General features: G+C 41.2%; 1 protein-coding gene across 14 annotated transcripts in view; it reads left to right on the plus strand.

Annotated features, from left to right (window-relative positions):
* Positions 1-27,749, plus strand: part of stxbp5l (syntaxin binding protein 5-like) — a 249,217-nt gene that overhangs the window by 122,296 nt on the left and 99,172 nt on the right. For all 14 annotated transcript variants that reach the window (XM_017703045.2, XM_017703048.2, XM_017703046.2 and 11 more), the window contains exons 6-7: positions 11,632-11,695; positions 19,264-19,347. In XM_017703045.2, coding sequence (XP_017558534.1) covers positions 11,632-11,695; positions 19,264-19,347 — 148 coding nt within the window. The remainder of the gene's footprint in view (positions 1-11,631; positions 11,696-19,263; positions 19,348-27,749) is intronic.

Genomic DNA, 27,749 nt, shown 5'->3' on the forward strand with positions numbered 1-27,749 from the left:
CACTGTGATGTTTTCAGTCACGTTCCATGTTCACATGTGGCTTACATGCCATGTTGGAAATTAGCAGCTCCGGCCTACTTCCCACCTGCTCATCAAGCGTTTCCTCTCCAGAGAACACAGAAAACATGTAATTAATGGCAAAAACAACCTTTTCAGTATTTGGTGTGTGCGTTCTTTACCTTCGTTACAGCTTCTGTTCTTCTCAGGAGACTCACTTTCAGTTTCTCGAGGAAACCTGTAGGGACATTTTTCCTCACCCCCAAAGCTCAGTCTTAGAAGTTGGTTGCACCTTCTGCTTCCCATAATTCATGTAATCCCAAACCCATTCAGTTGAGGTCTGGACTCTGGGGTGGTCAGTCCATCGTTCAGCTTCTTTGTTTGATGTGTCCGTCTCCTTTTCTCAGTGAGATTCTTCTTGATCAGCTACGCTTCCAGACCCACAGCGCTGAGTGGTCTCACAGTGCAAGGATGGACAGAAGCACCTGTGGATGTTTTCAGATCTGAAGCAGCTTGATTTTGCTGTTCATCTGATGGGGGTAGTTTTGGTGTCTACCAAGTCTTCCAGGTGGTTGTTAGGAGCTTCATTGTCTCTGTAGCTTTTAATCATTTTTTGAACATTTAAAAAAAAATTTCTCTTATTTTTTTCTTGCGACTTTCTCCTTCCTTATGCAAGTGGGTTATCTAATATCTAATATCCTCAGAAATATTTCCTGAAAAATCTATAACTTCTCCTAAGTAGCCATTTTCACTTGAAATGTCTTGAATGAATGATGGTCTCTGGCTTTTGCAATGTACTGTATCCCATCGAATCATAGATTCATAAAACTACCCCTAGAGCTTATAGAGAAACAAGCACCTGAAGGACAAAACCCACTTGCACATTGTGTTCCTTCATAACTGCTTTTCCTACCAATGTATGAAGCCACTCTGCACTTCAAGCATCTCTCCAGTTGCGTATCTTCTGCCAAACACAGTGGCCTTTCAATGAAGCCCACCAAATTGCGACCAACAAATATCCATTCATTTGCGCACTAATATTCAGAACCCATTATCCTGTAGGAGACTGCGACTGGCATTGCCAAGGCAACCCTCACAAGCACCTCAGGGGCTGCTATCAGTCTGGCTTTGAAGTTGCACGCAAACAGAGGCGGCAGTGCCTCAAACAACTAGCCGTATCGTTGATACGCCCCTCACGTCTGGCAAACCATAAAGATAGGAAAACGTGCCTGTCATTGCTGTCGGAACATGACGGCCGAATGAAAAGCGGCGGAAAGTCTGTTTTATGAGCACTGCGGCTGATGCGATCATGCGGGAAGTGAGGGACGATAACAAGAAGAGGCAAAGGGCTCTCTGCCTTTTCCTGCTGATAAGAAAAGGCCTCCTGTTCTCAATTTACCTTCCACCTTCTCACTTCAACACACACACACACACACACACACACACACAGTTTTTATGCAGTGTCAGGTCGTGGGATTATAACTATATTCCATTTATTGTCGCTGTCCCAAAAATCAAAGGCGTTCTTATGTTTTAATGTAAGGCGATGTAAAGAGATTTCATTCCAAGTGATTTCAGAGTATTTTTATTGTATTATATTCTACTGTATTTTCTTAACATAAAAAAACAGCTTTTGTCTTCAAATGATGTAGGAAAGCAAATTTTGGAGGGGAAAGAGGACATACACTGTCGAGCGAAACCTCGTATTTCATTTTTTATTACATTCATGCTACACTAACACAAATCCATCCATCCATCCATCCATCCATCCATCCATGCATCCATCCATCCATGCATCCATCCATCCATCCATCTCTCTTCTAAGCCACTTATCCTCCTGGGTTGCAGAGGGTGCTGGAGCCTATCCCAGCGTTCACTGGGCGGAAGGCCATTAACACAAATAAATTTGAATAATATATATGAATATGTATTATATACACACACAAATTGAATTCCACAAGATGTTGGAAACATTCCCTTGAGATTCTGGTCCACACTGACATAATTTGCATCACAAAACTCCTGCAGATTCAGATTTTCAGGTGCGCGTCAAACTGGGAATCTCCTGTTTTACCACATCCCAAAGATGTTCTAGTGGATTCAGATCAGCCTGGGAATGCCACTGAAGAACATTGAGCTCATTGTCATGTTCATGAAACCAGTTTAAAATGACTTCCGCTTTGTGACATGGTGTACTATCATGCTTGAAGTAGCCGGTAGAACATGGCAAATTGTGGTCATGAAGGGATGGACATGGTCAGAAACAATACTCATATAGGCTGTGGCATTCAAGCCATGATTGATTGGTATTAATAAGCGCAAAATGTGCCACAAAAACATTCCTGACAGCATTACACCACCACCACCAGCCTGGCAGTTTGGGTCAATGGATTACTGCTATTGGCACCAAATTATGGCCCTACCACCTCTGTGTACCTCAGCACAAAGTACCCGTTTTTCCAGTCTTCACTGTCCAGTTTTGGTGAGGCTGTGTCCACTGCAGCCTCAGCTTTCTGTTCCTGGCTGACAAAGGTGGAACCCGCTGTGGTCTTGTGCTGTTGTAGCCCATCCACCCCAACGTTTGATGTGTTGCGCATTCTGAGATGTTTTTCTGATCTCCACAGTTGCACTAAGTGGTTATCTGAGTTATTGTATCCTTTCTTTTAGCCTGACCCAGTCTGGCCATTATTAATTGGAACATTACCTGAAGTAATATCTGGGTGATTTTATGTGCTGCACTGCTGCCACATGATTGGCTGATTAGATAATTGCATGAATGTTCTGGTGTTCTTAATCGAATGCTTGGAAGCATATGTAATAATAATATGCCCTATATGTATTACACATATGTATTAATAATATAATATTATAATATATACCATATATTTATGTAAGTATCTACATGTAATAATAGGGCCCTCTTGTTTTCTAGATATGTAAGAATCTACGGGAAAAAAAAACTGTGATATGCACCATATATATTACATATAATTGTCTGAGTTTCTGTATGTGGTAATAATATGCAGTTCATCCTCCATCATGTTCTTCCTCTGTGCCTCACACTATCATGACGTTATTTATTGCCTCGTTTTGGAAATGAACGTCGTGACTGCTGCTGAAGTGTGTAATAGCAGTAATGCTTTACATCTCTTGGTAATTAGTGCCATTATTTTCTAATTAACACCCGAGTTTATCGGCCAGACAACATTTGTCACATGTCTTGAACCATCAAAAAAAAAGCCTCAGTGGGAGACGTACGACCAGGAGCAAAGAGGCACAGAAGTGGGAGAACCATTTTTAATAAACAAAAGAATAGAAAGATATTCAAATGAGACGATGGCCTGTGCAGAAGGCCAAAAATAGCCTGGGTAGGGAAAGCAAGAGGAACTAGTGAATTATCCTGAGCTCACACTGGCCTCCAGTGTTTTAGAGAGCAATAATAGGCTTCGTGTAGCGAGCCGGGCGAGAGAGAGAGAGACAGCGAGAGGGAGAGACATTCACTCCTTTTGTGGCAACGATGAAGAGCAAAGCTAGACTCTCCAACAGAGGGCAATTAGGCGTGGACTACACAGGTGGACATAGAGAGGGACTGTCATTAAAAAGTAACACTATTTACGTGTGTTATCTCTGAGGTTTCTCTCCTCTGCGCTGCTTGCTCTCGTTCGCCCACTCACTCATGCGATCTCATTATCCGAGACACCTGCTAGCAACATGTTCTCATGTCCTCCCCAGTTCCCTCCTCTTAAATATTTGACGGTTGGATCGATCGATTTGTGGTGTCTACTTTATCGGAGGACTCCTCTGCTGCAGCTTTGATATTTGGCCATAAGGTAGTTATAATTTTCTGGAGTGCTATCTTAAGATAACAAGTTAATTGTCTTGTTACCCCGAGATAAAAAAAAAAAGTTATCTCCAAATAACAAGTTAGTTATCTTGTTATCTTAACATGCAAGCAACGAGTTAGTTATCATGTTATCTTGCGATAACAACGTTTTTATCTTGAAATAATGAGTGAATTATCTTGTTATCCCAAGATTACACAAGTTGTTAATGAGTTAATTATTTTGTTGTCTCAAGATAACAAAGTTATTATCCTGAAATAATTATTTATCTTGTTATCTCGCTATAAAGTTGTTTTCTTGATATAGTAAGTTAACTATCTTTTTGTTCCAAAATAACAAAAATGTCTCAAGATAACAACGTTATTATCTTGAAATAATGAGTTAGATATCTTGTTATCCAGGGATAGTAAAAGAGATTATGACAAGTTAACAAGTTATACAAGTTAATTATCTTGTCATCTTAAGATAACAAAGCTGCTACTTCAAAATAGGAATAAAATTCTGAAATAATGAGTTATTTATCTTGTTAGCTCAAGATACCAAAGTAGTTTTCTTGAGATACAAGTTCATTATCTTGCATGTCAAGATGACAAAGTCCTCTCCGGCCTTCAGTAGGTTTGTCATCCTGTACTGAGTTCTTAGTCACCTGAGTAGCATTTGATCTTCTGTCACGCTCATCAGCTCATCATCAGCTCATCATCAGCTCATCATCAGCTCATCATCAGCTCATCATGTGCCGTCAACCGTCCGTATTTACTAAACTTCCTCCCTACACTTTAATCACGTTTATTTTATTAAAACAAATAATAGAACATCCCATATTGCACTAACACTACTGAAAGCCTACCAAATGTTTCCCTACTGACCATTTCAGCTCATTTTGGGCAGAACTCAAGAACACCAGCCAATACATGACAAGCAAACACAGCTTTGAACAGTTTCACCATGCTTTTCATTAAAACACGAAACAGTGCTTAATTGCTGAACTCAGACCTTTCAGTAGTGACGATTCTTAAAGTTTCACACTGATTTTCAGAGTTTGGGACACATTTGCTTCAAGGGGGATCTAACTGCTGGCCATGAGGGTCAGGGATGTGTCTCTCTTCATGTCCTAAATTGCAGTACTGCAGTGTAATGAAATGCATGGCAGGTTCATGTTCTTTAAACACATCAAGAATTGAAAAGCGTGTGACGTTGAACGGGAAAAAGCATATTTTTGCATATTAATATCACACATTATCATATGATTGTGCTGTTCTAGTTCATGGAGATTAATATGCATGAAAGAATAGAGCTTCACATGAATGACAATGTCCAGTTTATTCAATATCCCAATACGATTCGTTTAAAACTTCAGACTTTTGAACGTCAGAATGTGATCGTGAATCATACAGAATGGAAAGTAAATCTTTATGAACTTCTGAAGTGCTGACGTGTTCTATCAGAGGTGAAGGAGGGAGCGCTGCCTGTGCATCGCTTCAGAGTGTGACAGTCGATTAGCGTCAGAGTCTTCAAAGGCCGTTCTTTCCCTTAGTCCTGAAAGAGGCACTTTTTTGGCTTTATTTATTTGTTTGTTGGAAAAATACCATACAGCGTAATTAGAGCAGTATCTGAGATGTCTTTGTCTTTGAAATGAAAGGGGGGGACTTCAAAGATCTCGCCATGTTGGCTGCTTGCTTTGAGCATAATCTTTTGATAAAATTCATTTTCACCACCGTCGCTCTTTTCCGCCGGACGAACCCAGATTACACAGGCCTGAATATAACGTGGCGAGGGGTTTTTGATCTGTGTTCACATAAGCCCATGTCTGCAGGGGGAATTCAGGTCAAATCCTGACTAGCAGAGCTTGCTGTTACCTTGTCGTCGTTGGTAACCGCATCCCTTGCAGCATCAGCACCTTGCAGCAGCAGGCCGATGAGTCAGCAGAATGAGCCCATCATCCTGCCGCGACATTCAGCGCTGCAGGGGAATGCCGCATGTCAGAGAGCGAGCGAGAGAGGGAGAGTAAGAGTAAGAGAGAGAGAGGGTATATATAGCATTTGGTACTAAGCATTGTAACGTTACATTAACAGGGCTGACAGGGGACGGATACAACTGAGGCTGATATAAAATGGAAAACAGTATTTCTGAGGCCCAGACACAGGCGAGGGTCTGGTTTTATACAATGTCAGGATGTAGTGTCAACATTGTTAAAATAGCATGGAAATTAATGCCACAAGATTTTGTACCATTTCTTTTGCTCTGTTCATCATGAAATTTGAACACATTTACATTTATGGCATTTGGCTGACACTCTTATCCAGAGCGACTTACAATTTGATCATTTTACACAGGGAGGCCAAGGTGGTGTTAGGAGTCTTGCCCAAGGACCCTTAATGGTATAGCATAGGGCGCTTGCCCTGGTGAGGGATTGAACCCCAGTCTACAGCGTAGAAGGCAAAGGTGTTAACCACTACACTAACCACACAATGCAAGCTCAGCTTTATATTATGCAAAAAACCCATAACTGTAATGTACAAAAATGGAGATACATGGTTTATGCGCAGCAGAGATGACATGTAATACATACATCAACCAGGCATAACATTATGAACACCTCCTTGTTTCAGCTCCACTTACTGTATAGCTGGTCTTTGTAGTTCTACAGTTACAGACTGTAGTCCATCTGTTTCTCTGATACTCTGTTACCCCCTTTTACCCTGGTCTTCAGTGGTCAGGAAGCATTGCATAGGTAGATGGAAGAATGAATTCTACTAAATATCAGGGAATTACGTAATGAACTTTGATGCTCTCAGTCAGAAACTGAAGCTGAGAAGAGGCTGCCTTCTACAACAGGACAATGATCCTAAACATGCCTCAAAATCCACCATGAACTACTTTAAGAAAAGCAAGCTGAAGCTTTTGGAATGGTTCTCACATGTCCTCACCTTGAACATCATTTCACATCTGTGGGTAGATCTTCAGAAAATGCATGACGGTCCAAGAATATCTCTGAACTAGAGGCAAAGGCAAAGATGCACGCTTCAAATGCTGAAAAAATGTTGAAATATTAAAATAAAATCTCAGGATGTTATTAAAATTATTTCCGTTTTAAAAAAGAAACTCAGAGCTCTCATATGAACCCACACACTGAGACTGTGACAGATTTGGCTGATAATCCCCTCCATGTTTTCCTCAACCACTTTGCTTTGGTCCTTTGTTGCCATGACGCCAGGGTTCAGCCTCAGTGCATGGACTCAGCACACAGGGTGACGGGATATTGTGGCTATTTTTCGTGTTCTTCCACCATCCCTGCAATTCCCTCTGCACTTACACTCACAATCCCCGGGTCATGTGTGTCTGCTGGGTTCACAACCCCTGGTCACCATTTTTAACGCGTTTGTCCAGCAGGAAATGTCCTTTCCCTCTTGGTGTTGTAGTTTCATAACAGAAAGCCTTCATTTGACGCTTAGAAGCAGGGGTGCTTTAACCTGCTCGTGGACCCTGGAGCTGCAGGTGGTCATGGAGCTTATGGGTCTATTTACACACAACGTACAAAAGCTGAAGTTAGCTGCTTATTTGACAGGTTCTTTTTCAAAACCAGCGCACACCACCATTTAAGGTGGAACGGAAAATGTGAATAAGAAGCTGCCGAACTGGAGTTTCAGCTTCATCAGTACCTTTTAGCATGAAAACAGCAGGTTTGAAAGGATTTGTTACCTGATACAAAGCATGATAAATCCACCAATTTTATCCAAATTCATGTTAAAAGTTTTATTAAAAGAATACAAATACTAAATCCCAGCGCTTCAGGGGTGTGTGGTAGAGTTTACTCAGTAAAACAATCAGCGTCACTAAAGCTACTGAGGTCTATGTCAAGCTACAACCTGGGATTTGTTCCATTGACTTAGGCAGAAATACATTTTTGGGGAGGCCTGTGAAAAAGTGGGTAGGCCAACTTGCTGGATACAATTACCAAATGCATCAATATCCCACAGGGTCATGACGTCAGACTACAGCCTATTCAAGAAGTATTCCATCACTTCTGCTCTGCGGTGATCCAAAACTATAACAATTAACTGGAATACTGGATTAGCTAAAGGAACACTATACTACGTGGTGCAGGGATCAAACACCGCGAGCCACCCATGAAAACTAACAATGTCAACTTTTTGTTTGGCTTTAGATGAGTAGAAATCGGCAATCAGTGAAAGAATCAATATCCTTTAACAGCAAATGGAGCTTCATATTTAAACACCGCAATGCTGATAATGAACTGAAGGCTTGAGACAATGATGGATAGCAACAGTTGCTGTGCAGTGATTCGATGGCATAGGACAGAAGGCAGAATTTGGCAGAAAGTTTGTGACCATAATGTATGGGGGACGTATACGAGGGTATTAGGTTGCTGGCACAATTTAGGCAGGCTGTGTCATAGTGAAGCTTCTGAATAGTCTATGTGGAGCATTGGGGGGGACTGGGCCAATAACTGTTGATAAGTGGCATCCTGACCTTCACTGACATTTCATGGGTGGCTCACAGTGTTTGATCCCTGCGCCATGCAGTGTAATGTTCCTTTAGCCCCATCCCTCCCCCAAGAATCCCCCAATATTTCAAACTATGACTCTGATCTGCTGTATGGAGTACCACTGGAAGTTCACGGGTTCTAAGCTCATGATTGAGTCATTGAAATAGTCCGTTCTTCATTCACCATTGCTGAGGTTAAGCAAACATTGCTGTGTTGTCACACTTGGCCACATTATTTTGAGAGTTTAGAAGTATCTGAAGATTCATATATTTATGAAGATTATGTTTTAACAGCAGTAAGGATGCTAGAGTGACTGGAGGAGAATTCACAGTTCAATGTAATTGAAGATATAAGATGATTTATAAAGAGAGAAGTTTTGTTCCCTGTATCTCAGAGACATAAAGACATGGTGGACTTTTGAGGTGGCTGCAACTACACTCTTAAAAATAAAGGTGCCATAATGTGTTCTTTGGAACATTAGGGGGCAGTTGTGGGCTGGAGGTTAGGGAACTGGCCCTGTGACCGGAAGATTGCCAGTTCGATCCCCAGAGCCGAGAGCACATGACTGAGGTGTCCTTGAGCAAGACACCTAACCCCCAACTGCTCCCTGGGTGCTACAGATAGGGCTGCCCACCGCTCCGGGCAAGTGTGCTCACTGCCCCCTAGTGCGTGCGTGTGTGCATTCACTAGTGTGTATGTGATGTTTCACTTCACGGATGGGTTAAATGCGGAGGTGGAATTTCCCCGTTTGTTGGATTTAAAAAGTATCACTTAATTAATAGATCCCCTTTTGGTTTCCTAAAGAACCTTTGAGTGGATGTTTCTTTAAAGAAATATTTTGCCATTGTCTGCGGTTTTTTGTAATGTACATTTGAGTACCATGCAGAGATAGTGACTCAGACTTGAGTCCCATGCTGACCGAGTCACAGATAGTCCTGGTCCATCTTTGTTGTAGTATGTAATAAAAAACAAAGCAGATTTAGTTCGCTGCTTATTTGACAGGTTCTTTTTAAAATTTTAACCAGTGCACAGCACCATTAAAGGGGGCACGGAAAGTGTGAATAAGAAGCTGGTGAACTGGAATCCAGGTACCTTTTACCTTGGAAAGGTGACTTTGAGAGCCTTTGTAGTAAAAGGCAGTTCTAGGTACCAAAAAGACTGGCAATTCTAGATACTTACCTCAGAGATTGAAGACTTGACTCAGACTCACCCATTTGAAACTTTAGACTTGACTCTGACTCACCTCATTGACTCCAGTTTTGACTCACACTTAACTCAGAGACTTTAGACTCAACTCTGATTTACCTCAAGGACTCGAGGCTTGACTTGGACTCGGTCCTTAGGGACTTGAGACTTGACTTGGACTTGCACCTCAGAGAGGAGAGACTCGACTCGGACTCACTTCAGACACTTGAGACTTGACTCGGACTTGCACCTCAGAGAGGAGAGACTCGACTCGGACTCACTTCAGACACTTGAGACTTGACTCGGACTTGCACCTCAGAGAGGAGAGACTCGACTCGGACTCACTTCAGACACTTGAGACGTGACTCGGACTGACATCTCAGACATTTGGGATTCGGCTTAGGCTCACAACGGAGAAACTTGAGAGACTTGAGGCTCGACTCAAACTGGCTTCAAAGACTCGAAACTCAGACTCACATGAAGTGACTTGTGAGCATCTCTATGGATGGTCAGTGGATGGCCAGTGGATGCATTTTTGTGCCTAGTACAGTGCTTATACATGTGAGTGTCTAACGTGTTGAATTCACTCCAGTGAAAGGATCTTTAAGGGGCTAACAGTGGTTCGTTTTTGGCGCTGCTACAAAGAACCTTTTTTGACACTTTTATTTTCTAGAATGAATGAGATACTGCGGATGATTGTTGATAATCTAGAATATTTCAGATTTTTGATCACTTTTTACCTACAGAAAAGTCTGAAAACTCAACTCGTGATCAGCTTATGCTGTTAAAAACTCTGTTCCACCACTTTCGTGTTTAAAATGGACAAGTTCTCGTCCTTCTCCACCATCAAACCTGCATGTGTGGGAGCGAGTGAGAAAGAGAGAGATCGATTGTCGAAAACGGTTGTCCTTTTGCTCTCTTCGTCTTTTTCTTTCATCCCCCACTTCTAACTTCTGCTTTGACTTGTCTCCCACTTGGAATATCCGTACATAACACAAGTGAACTTAGTCAAACGCAGGCTCTCGGAAAAAAACGACATTTCCTGACCTCCGCTCTCTCTGCTTTAGAAACGCTTTTAAAAAGAAGACCTTGGCGAGTGTAGCTGTAAACTCAAAGAACATCCAGAACTTTCTGCCATTCAACTCGTGAGCGAAAGCCCTGCCACCAGTGGCCTGCAGAGTGAATCATGTATTCATGAATTTGTCTGTATTTTCATGAAGTCAGACTCCACATTCTTAATTAAATGCAAGAGAGGAAGTTCATTATGGTGTAGTGTGCATGAGCAATGCGGTTCTGAGAGTCAGTTACATAAGAATAAGGTGACATGTTTCGGAGCCGACTTTGCAATCAGTGAATAATTGTGTCAAATAAGGTTAAATTATGAGGACCCTTGTGTTTTCTTCACTGTCAGCATTCAGAAAACAAGTTTCTGTCCTATGTTATCAAAAATAAGCTACATTTAGGCCGTCGGCTAAATGTCAGAGTGCACCTTTTACTTTCCAGTCCATACAGTCCATGTATGTAAACTAAGCTATGAGCTGGAGCCGTTGTTTTTGTGATGTCACAAAAACCACACATTTATTTATATCCGCCAATTCAGGCTACAGTCCCTTCACACTGAAGTTATAAGGTGTGTTTCAACCCTGACCTCTTTTTAAATGAGGACAAAACAGTGTAGCCAATGAGGAACGGAGCTCATTTGCATATACCAGCAGTGTTTGTGATGTCACAAAACTACACACTGATATATATCTGCCAATTCAGGCTAGTAGTCCATTCACATTGAAGATATAAGGAGTGTTTCATCCCTGATTATAAATGAGGTCAAAACAGGGCAGCCAATCAGAACATAGTTCATTTGCATACACCAGCACAGTAACAAAAACTGCCTGTTTAATTCTAAGGTTGGAAAACTGTCATGTAAAATGAGTTATGACTGTTTTGGAACCTGTACAAACATCATAAGTCAGTCATTTACTCAAAGTAAAAATGTAAAATGAATTCAGTGCTAACAAATAAACAGTCATTACATCTGTAAACAGAGTATGTTTATTATATTGAGATAAATATGTTTAAATGTCAAAATTTGCCTTTTTACAGATCAACAAAGACACATCCAGGACCAGTGGTCCACCTGAGTGACAGCCCAAAAGATGAAGGGAAGGTAAGACAGTGCTGTTGTCTTTTTATCCTTTTTTATAATCTGAACAGTCACAGGGCTTTGTGTAGAATATGGAGACCAAATTTGGATGATAAATAATTTGATTTATACATAAATTATTAAGATCGTTAATGTTTAAATGTATATGTAGCATTATTTTCAGTTCATATAATCAAATAATGAATTAACAGAATGTAAAACTAATCTTGTCCTGTGTTGATGATGTTGGATGTTCAATAAAATCTAAATTTAAGGTAACTATGTGACTTTTTAAAGGTTTTATAGTGCTGTTGTCTCTCTTTATGTGAAATGTTGCGACTCTGTGTTGAGCTGTTAGTGAGCAATGATGAGAAAAAGGGAGGAGGTCAAACTCTCCACAAAGTTGGGGCAGTCGTGGGCTGGAGGTTAGGGATCTGGCCCTGTGACCGGAAGGTTGCCGGTTTGATGACTGAGGTGTCCTTGAGCAAGACACCTAACTCCCAACTGCTCCCTGGGTGCCGTGGATAGGGCCACCGCTCCGGGCAAGTGTGCTCACTGCCCCCTAGTGTGTGTGTTCACTAGTGTGTATGTGGTGTTACACTTCACGGATGGGTTAAATGCAGAGGTGGAATTTCCCACCTCTGTGGGATCAAAAAAATATCACTTAATGTTCAAACTTAAGTTTAAATGGCCAGCATAGATGTCGCTCTCTTTATATCCACAACTGAAATCATTTGACCACAATAAAAATCACTTTGATAAATGTTGACCTACTAATTCTGTCACTTTCTGGCTTTGTAGTTCTATATTTATAGACTGTAGTCCATCCAGTTTCTCTGCATACTGTGCTACCCTGTTCTTCAATGGTCGGGACCTCCACAGGCGTGGTGGTGGTGTGTTAGTGTGTGTTGCACTGGTGTGACCAACGAGGTAGGAGTGTCTAACAGAGTGGACAGTGAATGGACACAGTGTTTAAAAACTCCAGCAGCTCTGCTGTGTCTGATCCACTCATACCAGCACAACACACACTAACACACCACCACCACATCAGTGTTACTGCAGTGCTGAGAATGACCCACCACCCAAATAGTACCTGCTCTGTGGGGGCAACAAAGAAACACAGATGGACTACAGTCTGTAATTACAGAACTACAAAGTGGTCCTGTGTGGTCAGTGGAGCTGATGTAATGGACAGTGAGTGTAGATACAGGGTACGTGTATGTAATGAAGTGCCCTGTTTATATTCCATTATTAAATAGAAAAAGGCATTGTTCAAATGAGAGACCGCCAAAAGTCAATTTTATGGCTGATGTAAAAGAGTTAGCTGCACAAAATAGTGGAATTGATAACAATAAAGAGTTTTAACTTCATAAAATATCTAGACAATATTGGTTTTTCTCTGAAACTCCCCTAAATATCATCAACATCTGCCCTCCATGAACGAATTTCTTTCACTTGGCTGCTCCTGGTGACCTTTATCTGCCCTGACACTCTACTGAAGCTGTTAAGTGCACCACTCTGTGTTTTTACAGTTAGCGGACTCGCTGTTGTACATGCTGTCCCTTCCAGAGGCTGTGTCCACTCCAATCGATTCTCTAAATCTTTCTCAGATTGTCAAAGACCAAACCATATCTCTCCTCAAACATACTCAACCCACATCAGTTCAGTTTGATTGACTTTATTGTGACAGATCGCTCCTGCCACTGCCAGCCAGCTGCTGTTCCTGGATATGAGCAGCCACTGCGTTGTAGGGTGTCATTGCCAGTATGTGCACCTGATGTTTTGTAGGAGTAGGCAACAGTAAGGGACTAAGTCAGTGGTCCCTTTGCTACAATAAGCTAGACTGTTTAATTGATGATGATCGCTTATTTTTAATGACTAAGGCAAGAAACTTGCTCAACACCAGGCCAATGCATTGCGAATGTTGTAAGGTACTCAAGGGGGCAAATCAGAGTGCTTGTGAACAAGATCGTACTGGTAACCAGTGCAAGGATTGAAGAATAAGTCATGTCTTCCCTTCTTTTCCTCCTAGTGAAACCCTGGCAGCTGCATTTTGAATCACCTGAAGCTGTTTGTCTTTTTGGGTGTCCATTTAGGAGACCATTACAGTGATCAATCCTGCTAGAAATAAAGGCATGGCTGAGTTTCTCCGGTGTTGCTTAAGTCAGAAAATCTCTGATCTTGTTGATGTTCTTAAAGTGATAAAAAGCTAATTCAGTCATTTGGTTTTGCTTTGACATGACTGCTAAAACAGATCAATTAATCCATTAGAATCTATTAATTACTAATGTTATATGCTAGTTCTTTATATGTTAGGGCTCTTGAATCCAGATAGGCTGCTAATCTGTGCCTCTCGGTGCTGTTCCTGGATAAAATGTACAACTGCAGAAAGTTTTGTCCCATCCAGTTAGTGGTGGCACTTGCAAAGTGAGTCAAGGGTATCATGATTGTTTGGGGAGAGGGCCCAGTACATCTGAGTATCGTCTGCATAGCTGTGGTAAGATATCCCAGAGTCTTTTAGGAGTTAAATGAAATAAAGTGGCCCAAGAATCGAGCCCTGGGGAACACCACAGGTCAGACACTCTCTTTTTTTTAGTTTCTATTTCAAAAAAGTAGTTCCTGCCTTGCAGGTATGAACTGAACCATTTTAGGAGTCCAACCTAGTTCTCAAGTCAATCTTTAAGAATTCAGTTGTCAGTGGTCACGGAAGCAGCCCTGAAATCGAGCAATAGTCGAAGAGATATTTTTCATGAGGCTGTGTTTAAACGAGTGTCATTAATGACCTTAATTAGATCAGTCTCAGAAGTATGAGACTACACTTACTGAATAATAAACCTTAAGCCCTATTTGGACAGGACTAGTTTTTGGTAATGCAACTTCTGGGCACTTATAATGTTTATGAGTGATTCACACATGATCCCAGTCTAAATTGCAGGCATGGGAGTGGCTGGGGATGGTGATTAAAGTAATATAAGGTTGGATTTTGTGATTTTACACATACAGCTCAGTATCCGAAGAAAATTGTGTTGGAAAAAAAGACATACACACTCTGAAAACACTTGTTGACAGATTTCTTTAAAACCCTGACGAATCGCTCTGAAATTTGGTGGGAGACCATGGCTAGGAAATGTGGTGATGTAGCCCGAAGCTCATGCTCCTTGACATCCATGTTGAATGGTGCCCAGCATTAGGCCATTCCCTGCGCTCCTCCTCCAAATGACTGGGAGAGAACTGGCTAAGGAATGTTAATATTTATATCACAAGTGAAAAATTTATGAATATTCTGCATATTTTTCTCTACAAACTTAACAAAACGTAGTTTTTTTCTAATGTAAGTGAACCCAGCATGATTACTGCTTGACATTTGAAGTTTTCAGTAATTCAGACTCGTGTTGTTACTTATCTGGCATTACTGCATCCCTCTCTCTTCCCAAGAGGCAGATCTCCCCAGCTGGAGTCTGACAGAGCGTTCAGGGTGGCGATGTTTATGCTAATGATTCTTCATAAGTGAACATATCCCTGTGCATAATTAGTGTGGAACTGCAGCCTTTACTTAACAGTCTCACCTTCACCTCAGCGCCAGCGCTTAGCGTCCCTAATGCAGTGGACAAGCCTTGAGGTGTGTTCTTCTTGGAGAGGTTATGACTTAACATTCCCCTTCTGAGCTCAACATACGCTCACTCACTCTCTCTCTCTCTCTCTCTCTCTATATATATATATATATATATATATATATATAAATATTTCAGCCTTAACTTTAATTTAGCAACGTCATCCGGTGTCCTCTTACTCATATATAAGACATAAGGCACTTTCCTGGGAAAATGTGACGTATAAAATATGAACTATATCATCTTCCTCATATCTTGCCTTTACTTTTCTATGATTGGGCATAAAGTGCATCCATTTTTATGCAGTTCTCTTAAAATGCATGCAGGCCGACTGGGACACACTCACAATACCTTACACGTCCTGTTTTTACAGACGTTCCTATATGTAATATGTCCCATATTAATTAGATACATCTGTGTTCCTACGTGTAAAAATAATAGATCCACAAGCGTGAACATAAAAAATATATAAAAATGAAATGTATTTTTAAAATTCTAAATTGTAATATGCTTCATGTACCCCTAAAAGATAGGAAAGATTCTGCAAGACAGGAGGATATATTTCCCAAAATACTATTGGTTTGGCTGCTCAGAGTCCAGATTTAAACCCTATAGACAATATTTAACATATTAAACACAAACCGGCTCAGCAACGTTTAATTCATCTGAGTGAAAAAATACTGACTGTTCTTTCTGTAAAGGTTTGTCTAAACTTCAACATTTAAAGAAATGAAAGGGAATAATATCCCATACTGTGTTACTGCCTCTATTTGTTTAATTCTTTCTTATTTTGGTAATTTATGGATAAATGATTTGTTGTTAAGACCACTGAACATTGAATATGTATATGTATGTGTATATTTATATGTATATGTATGTGTATATTTATATGTATATGTATGTGTATATTTATATGTATATGTATGTGTATATTTATATGTATGTGTATACATATTTGTACATACTGTTCAAATGATTCATTGTTTTAACCATAAAGAAGTAAGTAGCCTGGTTGCCTTCAGATTTTGAGTTTACAGAACTTCAAATTTTAAGTTGCACAAGGTAAAACACATTATTGATCTGTTGTTCTATTAGAAGTTCTACTTACTTTTAGTAATTCAATGAATTATAAATTCATTAAGGCAACCAGGTTACAGGTGAAACACTGAAGCATTTTTTACAGTGAAGGGAAGTAAAACTGGGTAAAAAGCACCTCTCTGAAAAAGAAATACATACCAGGTTCATAGACAGAAAGAAATATTTAATGTCACTGTAATCATAGTAATGACTGAAGAGTAACAATGTTTTGAGCATATTAAAACAACCAAAAGAGAGAGAGAGCAGGGGGGAGAGAGAGGCAGTGAGTGAGAATGGGCGAGGTGAAGGTTTAAGTCTATGTCAGCAAAATTGTTGAATGCACCTGCCAAACAATTCTGAATTAATGAGGTTTGCACACATGCACACAGGTGAATCTGTACCCCCAGGACCTCCGCGGACTTCCATATGCCATAATCCTGACAAATCCTTCATAGAGACAGCTAGAGAGAGAGAGAGAGAGAGAGAGAGAGAGAGAGAGAGAGAGAGAGAGAGAGAGAGAGAGAGAGAGAGAGAGAGAGAGAGAGAGAAAATGAGAGAGAGAGAGAAAATGAGAGAGAGAGAAAATGAGAGAGAGAGAAAATGAGAGAGAGTGAGAGAGAGAGAAAATGAGAGAGAGAGAGAGAGAGAGAGAGAGAAAATGAGAGAGAGAGAAAATGAGAGAGAGAGAGAGAGAGAAAATGAGAGAGAGAGAGAGAGAGAAAATGAGAGAGAGAGAGAGAGAAAATGAGAGAGAGAGAGAAAATGAGAGAGAGAGAGAGAGAAAATGAGAGAGAGAGAGAGAGAGAGAGAGAGAGAGAGAGAATGAGAGAGAGAGAGAGAAAATGAGAGAGAGAGAAAATGAGAGAGAGAGAGAGAGAGAAAATGAGAGAGAGAGAGAGAGAGAAAATGAGAGAGAGAGAGAGAGAAAATGAGAGAGAGAGAGAGAGAGAAAATGAGAGAGAGAGAGAGAAAATGAGAGAGAGAGAGAGAGAGAAAATGAGAGAGAGAGAGAGAGAGAGAAAATGAGAGAGAGAGAGAGAGAGAGAGAGAGAGAGAGAGAGAATGAGAGAGAGAGAGAAAATGAGAGAGAGAGAAAATGAGAGAGAGAGAGAGAGAGAAAATGAGAGAGAGAGAGAGAGAGAGAAAATGAGAGAGAGAGAGAAAATGAGAGAGAGAGAGAGAGAGAAAATGAGAGAGAGAGAGAGAGAGAAAATGAGAGAGAGAGAGAGAGAGAAAATGAGAGAGATAGAGAGAGAGAGAGAGAGAGAGAAAATGAGAGAGATAGAGAGAGAGAGAGAGAAAATGAGAGAGAGAGAGAGAGAGAGAGAGAGAGAAAATGAGAGAGATAGAGAGAGAGAGAGAGAAAATGAGAGAGATAGAGAGAGAGAGAGAGAGAGAGAGAGATGTGATATGGGTGGTTGAGTTCGAGCCTATATGATTTTATCAGTGTGTTCTTTCGCTTCTTTTTGAATACTGAAAGAAATGAATGAAAGTCACTGTTTTGCACCGCATCCTCAGTAATGCAGTGAATGCGACTGCCTCACTCTCACATTCTGTGCCTGTAGCTTTGATTACACTGAGTTCATTGAAACGCTCCATTTGTGATTGAATTACAGCTGCTGTCCATGCTCTGGCAACAAATGCATTCTTTCTTGGGTTTCCTTGCTCAGTTTGACCAAGAACCTTCTACTTTGACCAAAAAGTGGGACAGATTGCGATGCAAACCAGTCACTTACCGTTGTTTAAGCATGACATGTAGTGGCAATTGTAAGTAGTGCTACAACAAAAATAGACCCATAGGAAACAAGTATGTAGTCGTGGTTCAAGTATGTAGTCGTCACAGAAAGGATGCTGGTTGCCCGGCCAGGGAATTGAACCCAGGTCCTTCTTGCTGTGAGTTGGCAAAGCTAAGATACTAAAGCTACTAAATTCTTCAAAGATATCCTCCTGATCAGCTTTTAAAGATGAGACATTGTAAATTATTACACTTCAGTGCCCATAATTCAATTTCACACGAACCTCTACTGGTGACTAGCTAGAATTTAGCTTAATAAACAAAAGACCCGTTCTCATAGGACTGATAAAAAAGCACTGCTTAGAAGTGTGGATAGCCAGTCTGACCAAATCACAATAATTCTAGGCATCTTAGTGTACAGAGAAGTGTATAGATATCAGGCGCTTTGCATACCTATAGGCGGAGCCTCTGAGGTTGGCCAAGCTTTATGGAATTGTGGTAAAAATTTCATTTAACAAAATGAGAATTTCCTTCTTGCCTCGTCTCAGTTGACAACACCCACACAATCCAGAGCAGTTTAGCCCCGCCCATTTACACTGAACTTATTAGGAGTGTTAAGATTAGATTAAGTGACCCTTATTAGTCCCACAACGGGGAAATTTCACCTCTGCATTTAACCCATCCATGAAGTGAACACCACACACACACTAGTGAACACACACAATATAGGGCAGTGAGCACATGCAGTGGGCAGCCCTATCCGCTGCACCCGGGGAGCAGTTGGGGGTCAGGTGTCTTGCTCAAGGACACCTCAGATCAAACCGGCGACCTTCCAGTCACAGGGCTGATTCCCTAACCTCGAGCCCATGACTGCCCAGCTTGATTCGACTTAAAAAGCTTTATGAACAAGGAACAATACAGGGCACCCAATCAGAACAGAGGCTATTTACATATATTTGTCTTAAAAGCTCAGTAACAAAAACAGCTCGTTTAATTCTAAGGAATAAATGCAATAATGAATTATGGCTAATTTGGGGTCATAAACCCTCATAAATGTCATTAAAGGACCTCAGGGGAGGCCCTTTAAAGTAAAGTCAGTTCTGTTTAACCTTCCTCTTCCTCAGACCTTCCTCTAATGGTGCTGTTTTCGTTTTTCTCTGATTCTTCAGTTGCTGATTGGTTTTGAAAGTGGCACGATTGTAATGTGGGACCTAAGATCCAAACGGGCCGACTTCAGAATCTACTATGATGAGGTGAGTGAGAGTGTGTGGATTTATGTGTGTGCTGGGATCCAACCATCCATCCTTTTTCCAAGCCACTTCTCCGTCAGGATCGCAGGGGGGTGCTGGAGCCTATCCCAGCAGTCATTGGTTGCTACCCACCGCGCCACCTTGCCGCCCGTGTGCTGGGATATTTTTCCATATTTTTCCACGTGTCCGTCTCCTTTTCTCAGTGAGGTTCTTCTTGAACAGCTACACATCCTTTCAGAAGAGTCGTCATCTCACAGTGGAGGGATGGACAGAAACACCTGTGGATGTTTTCAAATCTGAAGCAGCTTGATTTTCTCCTCTCTCTCAGAAATGAAGTGCTGTTTATCTGATGGGGGCATTTTTTCAGGTGTTAGGGTTAGGGTTGTTAGGAGTTTTCAAGAATTCCAGGTGGTTTTTAGGGGTATATGGTGGTCTTTCAGGTGGTTGTTAGGGGTATTAGGTCTTTCAGGTGGTTGTTAAGAGTTTTCAAGTCTCTCAGGTGGTTGTTATGAGTTTTCAGGTCTTTCAGGTGGTTGTTAGGGGTTTTCAGGTGGTTGATTAGGGGTTTCAAGTCTTTCAGGTGATTGTTCAACGTTTTCAGTTCTTTCAGGTGGTTGTTAGGGCTTTGTAGGTGGTTGATAAGAGTTATCAGGTCTTTCAGGTGGTTTTTAGGAGTTTTCAAGTCTCTCAGGTGGTTGTTAAGGGATTTCAGGTCTTTTGGCTGGTTATAAGGGGTTTTCAGGTCTTTCAGGAGGTTGTGAGAGGTTTTCAGGTCTTTCAGGTGGTTGTTAGGAAATTTCAGGTCTTTCAGGTTGTTGGTAAAGGGTTTCACATCTTTCATGTCGTTGTGATATGTCAGGGTTTTTTAGGTGGTAGATAAGGGTTTTCATGTCTTTCAGGTGGTTGTTAGTAGTTTTCAGGTCATCCAGTTGGTTGTTGGCAGTCTTATTTTCTGGTAACATTTAATATTCCAGTTTTGGAAACTCTCCTTCCTTATGTAAGTCGATTAATTTAAATCTAATGTGCTCAGGAATATCTATGAGAAATGAGTAACTTGTATTTAATGGCTGAATGAATGAGGGGGAAGTGTCTGATATTAATATGCATTGCGGATTTTTAGACAGGTTGCATCTGGCTCTAAACCTGAGTGCCAAGAAAACTCTGAACCACATCAAATCAGTAAAACAGTTCCCTGCACTGCGTCTGCATCTCCTCTTTCTGAATCGATCCGGCCTCGTGCTCTGTGGCGGGTTTTTGGCTGCGTCTCCGCTGCTGTTTTTATTCCTCACTTTGTTCCCGATTCAGGAACTCCGTTGAATGGGAGTCTGTCAGTTCTTCAGCTCTGATTCTGCTCGATTCGCTGCATGTGTGAGTGCGAGCGCGTGTGTGTTTGTGTTCAGTGTAATCTCAGCTTGGCTGCTGTCTGTGCTGGCTCTGACTTCACTGTTTCAGATAGAGCTCTGTCGCTACAGCTGCTGCTCTTCTCTAACAGAGGACGTTCATGAACTACCAGCTATTTGTACACTCAGTCAGTAAGACTGGTTGTAAATGTATTCTGCCTATGGTTGTATTTAGAAGCCTACGTCATGTCTATAGTGCAACTAACATGGTAATGTTAGCTGTCCTGCATCGTGAACTTACTTAGCGTTGTCCAGCAAAATCCCACATAGCTCATCTTCACAGCTTCACCTCTCAAAGCATGTTTTCACTTTTACTGTAACATATAAATTTGTAAATGTCCTTACCCCCAATTCAGAACATCTAGATTCTAGATTCATTTGCTGGTCCAGTAAAGTAGAACCTGGCTGGCTACCTTACAGCTTTCAGGCTAGGATGGTCACAACTGACACAACGAGTTTCTTGTTACATTTTTTCACTGATTTGTTAGCATTTAGGCTGAGTAGTAACATGTATTTCAACACAACACCGGCCGGAGACGGAGGACGTGATGATGGACGCTGTTATGACAGCGTAGAACTGAACCAGCAGCCCAAATTTCTTGAGCTGTCACAGAAAATACAAGTACTGCCGGGCCTTCTTCATAACTGCAGTGCCGTGTCTGTCCCATTTGAGATCCTGCTGAATGACGGTGCCCAGGAATTTGTGAAACTCTGCTCTGCAGACTCTGCAGCACAACCCTAACCTGTGAAGATTGGCCAGCTTTAGAGCATGTATTTGATGTGAACAATAGACCTAGATAGTTTCCACATATGCAATTCATCGATGATCAAACTGTGGTAGCCCTACAGCTAACAGCAAACTGTATTGGGCCTAAATTGGCCATACAACAAGAAATGATGTTTAGACCTATAACTAGACATAACATTTTTACATACACATAGGTAGAGCGGCACCAGTAGTTCTGGGTATTTACATTGGTTCTAACCTACATTAAACAGTGAAAAAGAGTTAATACTAACTCCACCATGCAAGTAGTTCCCCGTCAGTAGTTGTTTGGCTTGTTTGTTGTAGCCCTTGCTTGTTTTATAGCCTGGTTGTTGGCTGGGCGGTATGTTGGTTGGCAAAAACATCCAGCAAATCTCAGTATATCAGGACCTGGACATGACCAGTGAAATTTGTTTGCCTTGAGTTTGAGTATGTATGCCTTGAGTCTTTTGCTGGGTTTTTCCACATAGTACTTAATGTCTGGCCACTGTAATACACTGTTCCAGCTGTAGGTACCTGATATAGTTGCTCCCCGAGTTCTATCTGTTTAAGCTGGAGTATGAGTGCACCACTGAAGAACATCCTGGAGGGAAAGAACCGTATCACTTTCTATGAATGTCACGTTTGTGAGTGTCTATAAACACATACATAACATGTTATAATGCATTAATAAGGCATCATAAACATGCTGTAAATATTTATACAACTGCATTGCACATTAAAGCCATGCTTATCATGCATTATGAATTATTAACATAATACATTATAAGTAATGCTCATAACACATTATAAGAGCTTATAAGCTGTATTTGTCCGCTCTAAGTAAAGTGAAGCATTACAGGCTTCAAATGTCGGAGTTTAAACTAGAGCAACATCAGTGTTTCACCCAATGTGGGAAAGTCAATGTTCACCACTGTTAATGTTCACCACTGTTAATGTTCACCACTGTTATGTTCACCACTGTTAATGTACACCACAGTTAATGTGCACCACCGTTAGCCTGGCTCTGACTTATCGCTGCTTATAATGCATTACAATAGCAATTCATTATGTATAATAAACCTAGCTTTTCATTTTAATAAATATTTATAACCATGTTTATGATCCAATTTCAATGCATTATAACATGTTGTAAATGTGTTTATAGATGCTTACAAACGTGACATTCATAGAAAATATCACTGAAAGAAACTTATTTGTGTCTGTTTTGGGATTAGCCAGCCTCAGTAAAGCTAACATTGATTTCTGATGTAAAATATGGAGCATATTTTACAGTGGTCAGTGACAGAGATCGAGCTGTCCCAGATGTGAGTGGTTTATGGTCACTTTTAAAGCCCAATGTCAACTCATAAATGTGGGACGAACGTCCAGTTTGGGCTCAGCCTGTAGGATTGTGCTGAAGTGTCCTCCAGCTGCAGAGCACAATGCTGAATAATGCATGCGCAGCTGAACTGGGTCAGTGTCCTCTCATTATCAATGTTCACAAATACACCCTCCAATTCAGGCCGTCACTGAAAAGGAGTGACCTCCGCTAACTCACTTAAAGAGCGCTGCCCCACCAAGAGGTCAACACAGTGAGGGGATGCACTGTATATCACACCCATTCTGCACAGTCATTGTTTAAATCTAAAGTACTGATTTGGCCAGTGATCAAGTTCCCACTCTGAGCTCTGAGCAGCAGCTCTGTTCACTCCTTTCCCCAAACACTACAGGCAGATAATGTGTCACTGCAGGCGTCTCTCATTCCCTTAAAGCTGATTATCTTACACTCTTATTATCATCTCCACTGTTTCATGTGCTATATATTAATATCTTCACTCCTTCAGTCATGTCAATAAAACTTTATTGGACTGAGCTGATGAAGTGATGGGAGGGAGAGAGAGAGAGAGAGAGAGAGAGAGAGAGTGTAAAGGAAAGAGAGAAGGGTGGAAATGAAAAGAGAGGCAAAGACAGAGAAAGAGAAACAGAGAGAGTGAGGCAGACAGAAGGAAAAAAGAAAGAAATATGCAGAAAAAGATGGAGAGAGACAAAAGAAGAGAAAGAAAGAAAGATGGAAAGAGAGATAGGAAAATAAATAGATAAAGAAAGAGAATGAAAGATAGGAAGAGAAAGAAAGAAAGAGATGGAGAGATAGGAGGAGAAAGAAAGAAAGAAAGAAAGAGATTGAGAGATAGGAAGAGAAAGAAAGAAAGAAAGAAAGAAAGAAAGAGATGGAGAAATCAGAGGAGAAAGAATGAAAGAAAGAATGAAAGAAAGAAGGAAAGAGATAGAGAGATAGGAGGAGAAAGAAAGAAAGAAAGAAAGAAAGAAAGAAAGAGATGGAGAGATAGGAGGAGAAAGAAGAAAGAAAGATTGAGAGATAGGAAGAGAAAGAAAGAAAGAGATGGAGAGATAGTAGAGAGAGAGAGAGACAGAGAGAGGGGGAGAGAAGGGGGGGGTAAATCACTATGGCGGCTGAATCAGAGGGAGGGGAGAATGAGCTGAAAGGGGGATGAGCGATTGGGGGCGGTGTGGAGAGATAACGGTGTTGGGGATCGTCTCTCCGTCTCCGGCTGTGTGTGTGTGATGTTCAGGGCGGTCAGTGAGGCTCATCTGCTGGGTTAGTGTATCAAGTCATCATTTGGTCTAATCGGTGGATCTGATTCTGCTGTTTTAGCCATTTCAGAGCTACAGTATTCCAGGTGATTACTAGGGTGTTGCTAGGTGGTTGCTATATTACTGTTGATGGTTGCTATGGCATTGCTAGGTGGTTGCTACGGTATCCCAGGTGGTCGCTAGGGTCTTGCTTGGTGGTTGCTCTGGTATCCCAGATGGTTGCTAGACTGTTGCTATTTTGCTGTGGTATCTCAGAGAGAGAAGTTAAGACACTGCTGAGGTTTATCCTAAAGTTAGGACAGTATTTAGGAGATTTAGTCCACTTAGGATGTTTGTGTAATACTGTTTTCTTATCTGGAGGTAATGGATAAGATTATGAAGTTAGGAACTGTATTCTGTATTAGTTTTAGTCCTAAATTCAGTCCTAACTAAACTTGTCATGGTATCCAAACAGATAAGATTTCAGAGTTAGGATGTTTCCGTAATACGGCCCCTGATGGCTAAATTCGAGACTCTTCCCAGCCTGGTCCCTTAAGCTCAGATAGGGAACGCTGGGGAATTTTATCCTCAAGCTGTGAAACATGACTTTTACAAGTAGAGCTGATGTCCTATTCCATCGCAGCTGCAAAGAGGCTCCGGACACTATAATCACGTCACTTTAATGGACACTCTAATGACTATAATCATCTGTCTGGGCAAAGACGAAAGGCTGGCACTCCCTCAGTTGGTCAAAAACAACCTTTTACGAGAGGACAATGTGTTTACTTTGCATGCATGGCAATGCAACTGTTTGCGACAGAACTTCGTCTGGAAGCTTGGTGATCGTGCCATTCTTTTGGGGGAAGTTCTAGAGATCACCCTGCCATTGAGCCTCTTGCGTTAGTTAGTAAAGCTACGTTTACACAGCTGGTAAAAGTGGCCCAAATCTGATCAGTCTGACCAGCCCGATTGGAATTCATGCGACTTTTACATCAGTTCAAATTGACATTCGTCATAATTTCACGCTGCTTAGACTCATTAACATTTAGGCTGATGTTTCTGTACCATAAGAAATAGAAGAGACTGATCAAACCGACAAGACCAAGAAAGGAGAAGATATTTCCATGGCAGAGTTCTGTCTTATCACATTATGCAGTTTTTGTGGCAGCTCGAGAGATGATAGAACACTTAGCCGGAGTTTGGATTTGAGTAGTTAAGTTGAGGATCTTCAGCAAAAACAAAACCAGAGACAAAGACAAGAACCAAAGCTTCTTGGTGAGTCAGTCTTGTAGGCTTTTCATGAGTAGGCGCTCTTTAAAAAGATCCTTCTTCGAGGGTTCTTTAGTAAAGAGAATGGCTCTATTTGGAACTATGAGTTTCAGATTGATGGAGAAGGTGATGCACATGATCCTGTTCAGATGCCTTTTGAAAATGGTTCTATATAGCACCAAAAGGGGTTCCTCTATTGTTATGATGTAAGAACACTTACCCTGTCAATATGAAGAACATTTCACCAAGCACAGAACCATTTAAGCATGAAATGTTGCTAAATAAACCAATTGCCTTTACTAAACAACCCTTGAAGAACTATCTTTTTAAGAGTGTAGTTCTGGAGTAGATTCTGGACAAAAGGTCTGGAAACTTCAGATGTTTTTTATTTCTGGACTGGAGTGGATTCTGCACCCTTTAAAATGACAAAAAATATTCTTTTCAGCGACAACTTAGAAGTTCCTTAAAGCAATGGTCCCCTGGACCCCAGACAGTCCACACATATTATTAGAGAAAATGTGAACCACCAGGGCATCCAGTTTGAGAACCACTTGCCTAAATAGCTTTTCAGTTGATTTGTCGTGGAACTGCATCTTTAAAGGGGTTGTAAAGAACCTCTTTATAGTTGTATGATGTAAAGGTTCAACAACAGTTAAGGTCACCACAGGTCCTGTAAGTCTAAGCCAAGAACCAGTTAGGTGGAGGAGCTTGGATTAGCCCAATTATCTAACTAAAACCCCCATTTATTGTGCGATGCTTGAGCAGTGGGTTGTAACATCTGGCTGGTCTATTGTTGTAGCACCAGCTGAATGCAAAGGAGCCAAAAGATTAGCTGTTCAGCACCATGTTGCAACAGGGGAAACAGATGTGATGTGCTATTTGTTCCAAACCATAAAGGTGCCAGATTTGAGGAGCTGTGTCCATACATTCTGGTACCTGGGCCTACATCCTTTTAATGGTGTAATAAGCAGGTATTAGTGGATAATTTTAGCCCACCATGGCCAGTTTTCTTCCTTTCATTGCTTTCCATAATTCAGTACTCGGCCCCCTCATACTTTGGGTCACTAACCACTTGTGACTTCATTTTCCCCTTCCCCCCTTTCCCCTCTCCCTGCCATCTTTGTTGGATAACTAACAAATAAAATATGCAAATATAAATTATATATTTTGTCTATATTATGGCAGCCCTATTATGGCAGCTTGGGGGTCAGTTTGTAGTTCATGCAAGTGCCAGGTGACTAATATCCCAAGGTCTGCACTTGTTGTACTTGTCCTAAGGGAGAACACAGAGTATGCAGTTCTAGATACTGGTTTCGCAGTCACTGAGCAGATGACCTTGACAGGTAGCAGTAGATAGGAGGACTATAGTTCATTTCACATCCTTGAACTTACAACTGCTTTTGAAGGACAAGGACATCAATAAGTCTTTGGATCTCCAGGCTCATCGATTGAGGTCCAGTGAATCCTCAAAAGGACCCTTTTTGGTGCTACGTAGAACACTTTTCAACAAAACTGAGTGGACGGTTTTAACCATTTTCATACGTAGACCTCCCATTTTTAGGGGCTCAAAATTAATGGGGAAACTAACAATCATAAGTTGTCAAATTGTCAGAGTTTAGTCTGAGTCTATTTCAGAAGTAGTCTGGAGCCCAAAGACATCTTCAGATGCTAGGTTTCTTCCCTGGTGGCCAAGCTTTGGAACAGCTGTCTTCAGTTCCTGTGTGTTCTTGGGGTATTTTACCTTCAGTTTCGCCCTCAGGAAGTGAAATGCTTGCTTGATTGGATTGATGTAAGGTGACTTGGCCATTGCAGACCAGTCTGTCCCTGTGCCTTGGGTTGCTTTCACAGTATGCTTCGGGTCATTGTCCAACTGCACTGTGAAGTGCTTTCCATTGTGTTTTGATGCCTTTGACTGAAGTAGCATCAACAAGTGCAAGGGAACGAGTTCCATTGACAGCCATACATGACATGATACTACCTCCACCATGCTTTACATCTGAGGTGAAGTGCTTTGGTTCATGAGCAGTTCCTTCCCTTTCTCCACATTCTTCTCTTCCTACCATTCTGGTATGAGTTGATCTTTGTCTAATCTGTTCCTCAGACATATTTCGAGAACTCTCCGTGCTGTTTTATTGGGTCTTCCTGTTTTTTTTTAAGGTTTACCGATGATTTTTGGTAACCTCCTTTATGAAGTTGTGTTGACTGATGTAGATACTAACACCTCCTGGATTATTCCTTTCATTTGTACCTCTTGCTTACTGCTTGCATGTGTTTATGACTTCCCCGCCTTCATACATGTAAAAATAATTTGAGTTACTGATTTAGAACAAGAACTCAAAGGATCTTGGGGTTGGGTTTATTGATCAGCAGCTGGAATTACGAGACCAGACATCCAT

Source organism: Pygocentrus nattereri, chromosome 6 (genome assembly GCF_015220715.1).
Source record: "Pygocentrus nattereri isolate fPygNat1 chromosome 6, fPygNat1.pri, whole genome shotgun sequence".
NCBI lineage: Eukaryota > Metazoa > Chordata > Actinopteri > Characiformes > Serrasalmidae > Pygocentrus > Pygocentrus nattereri.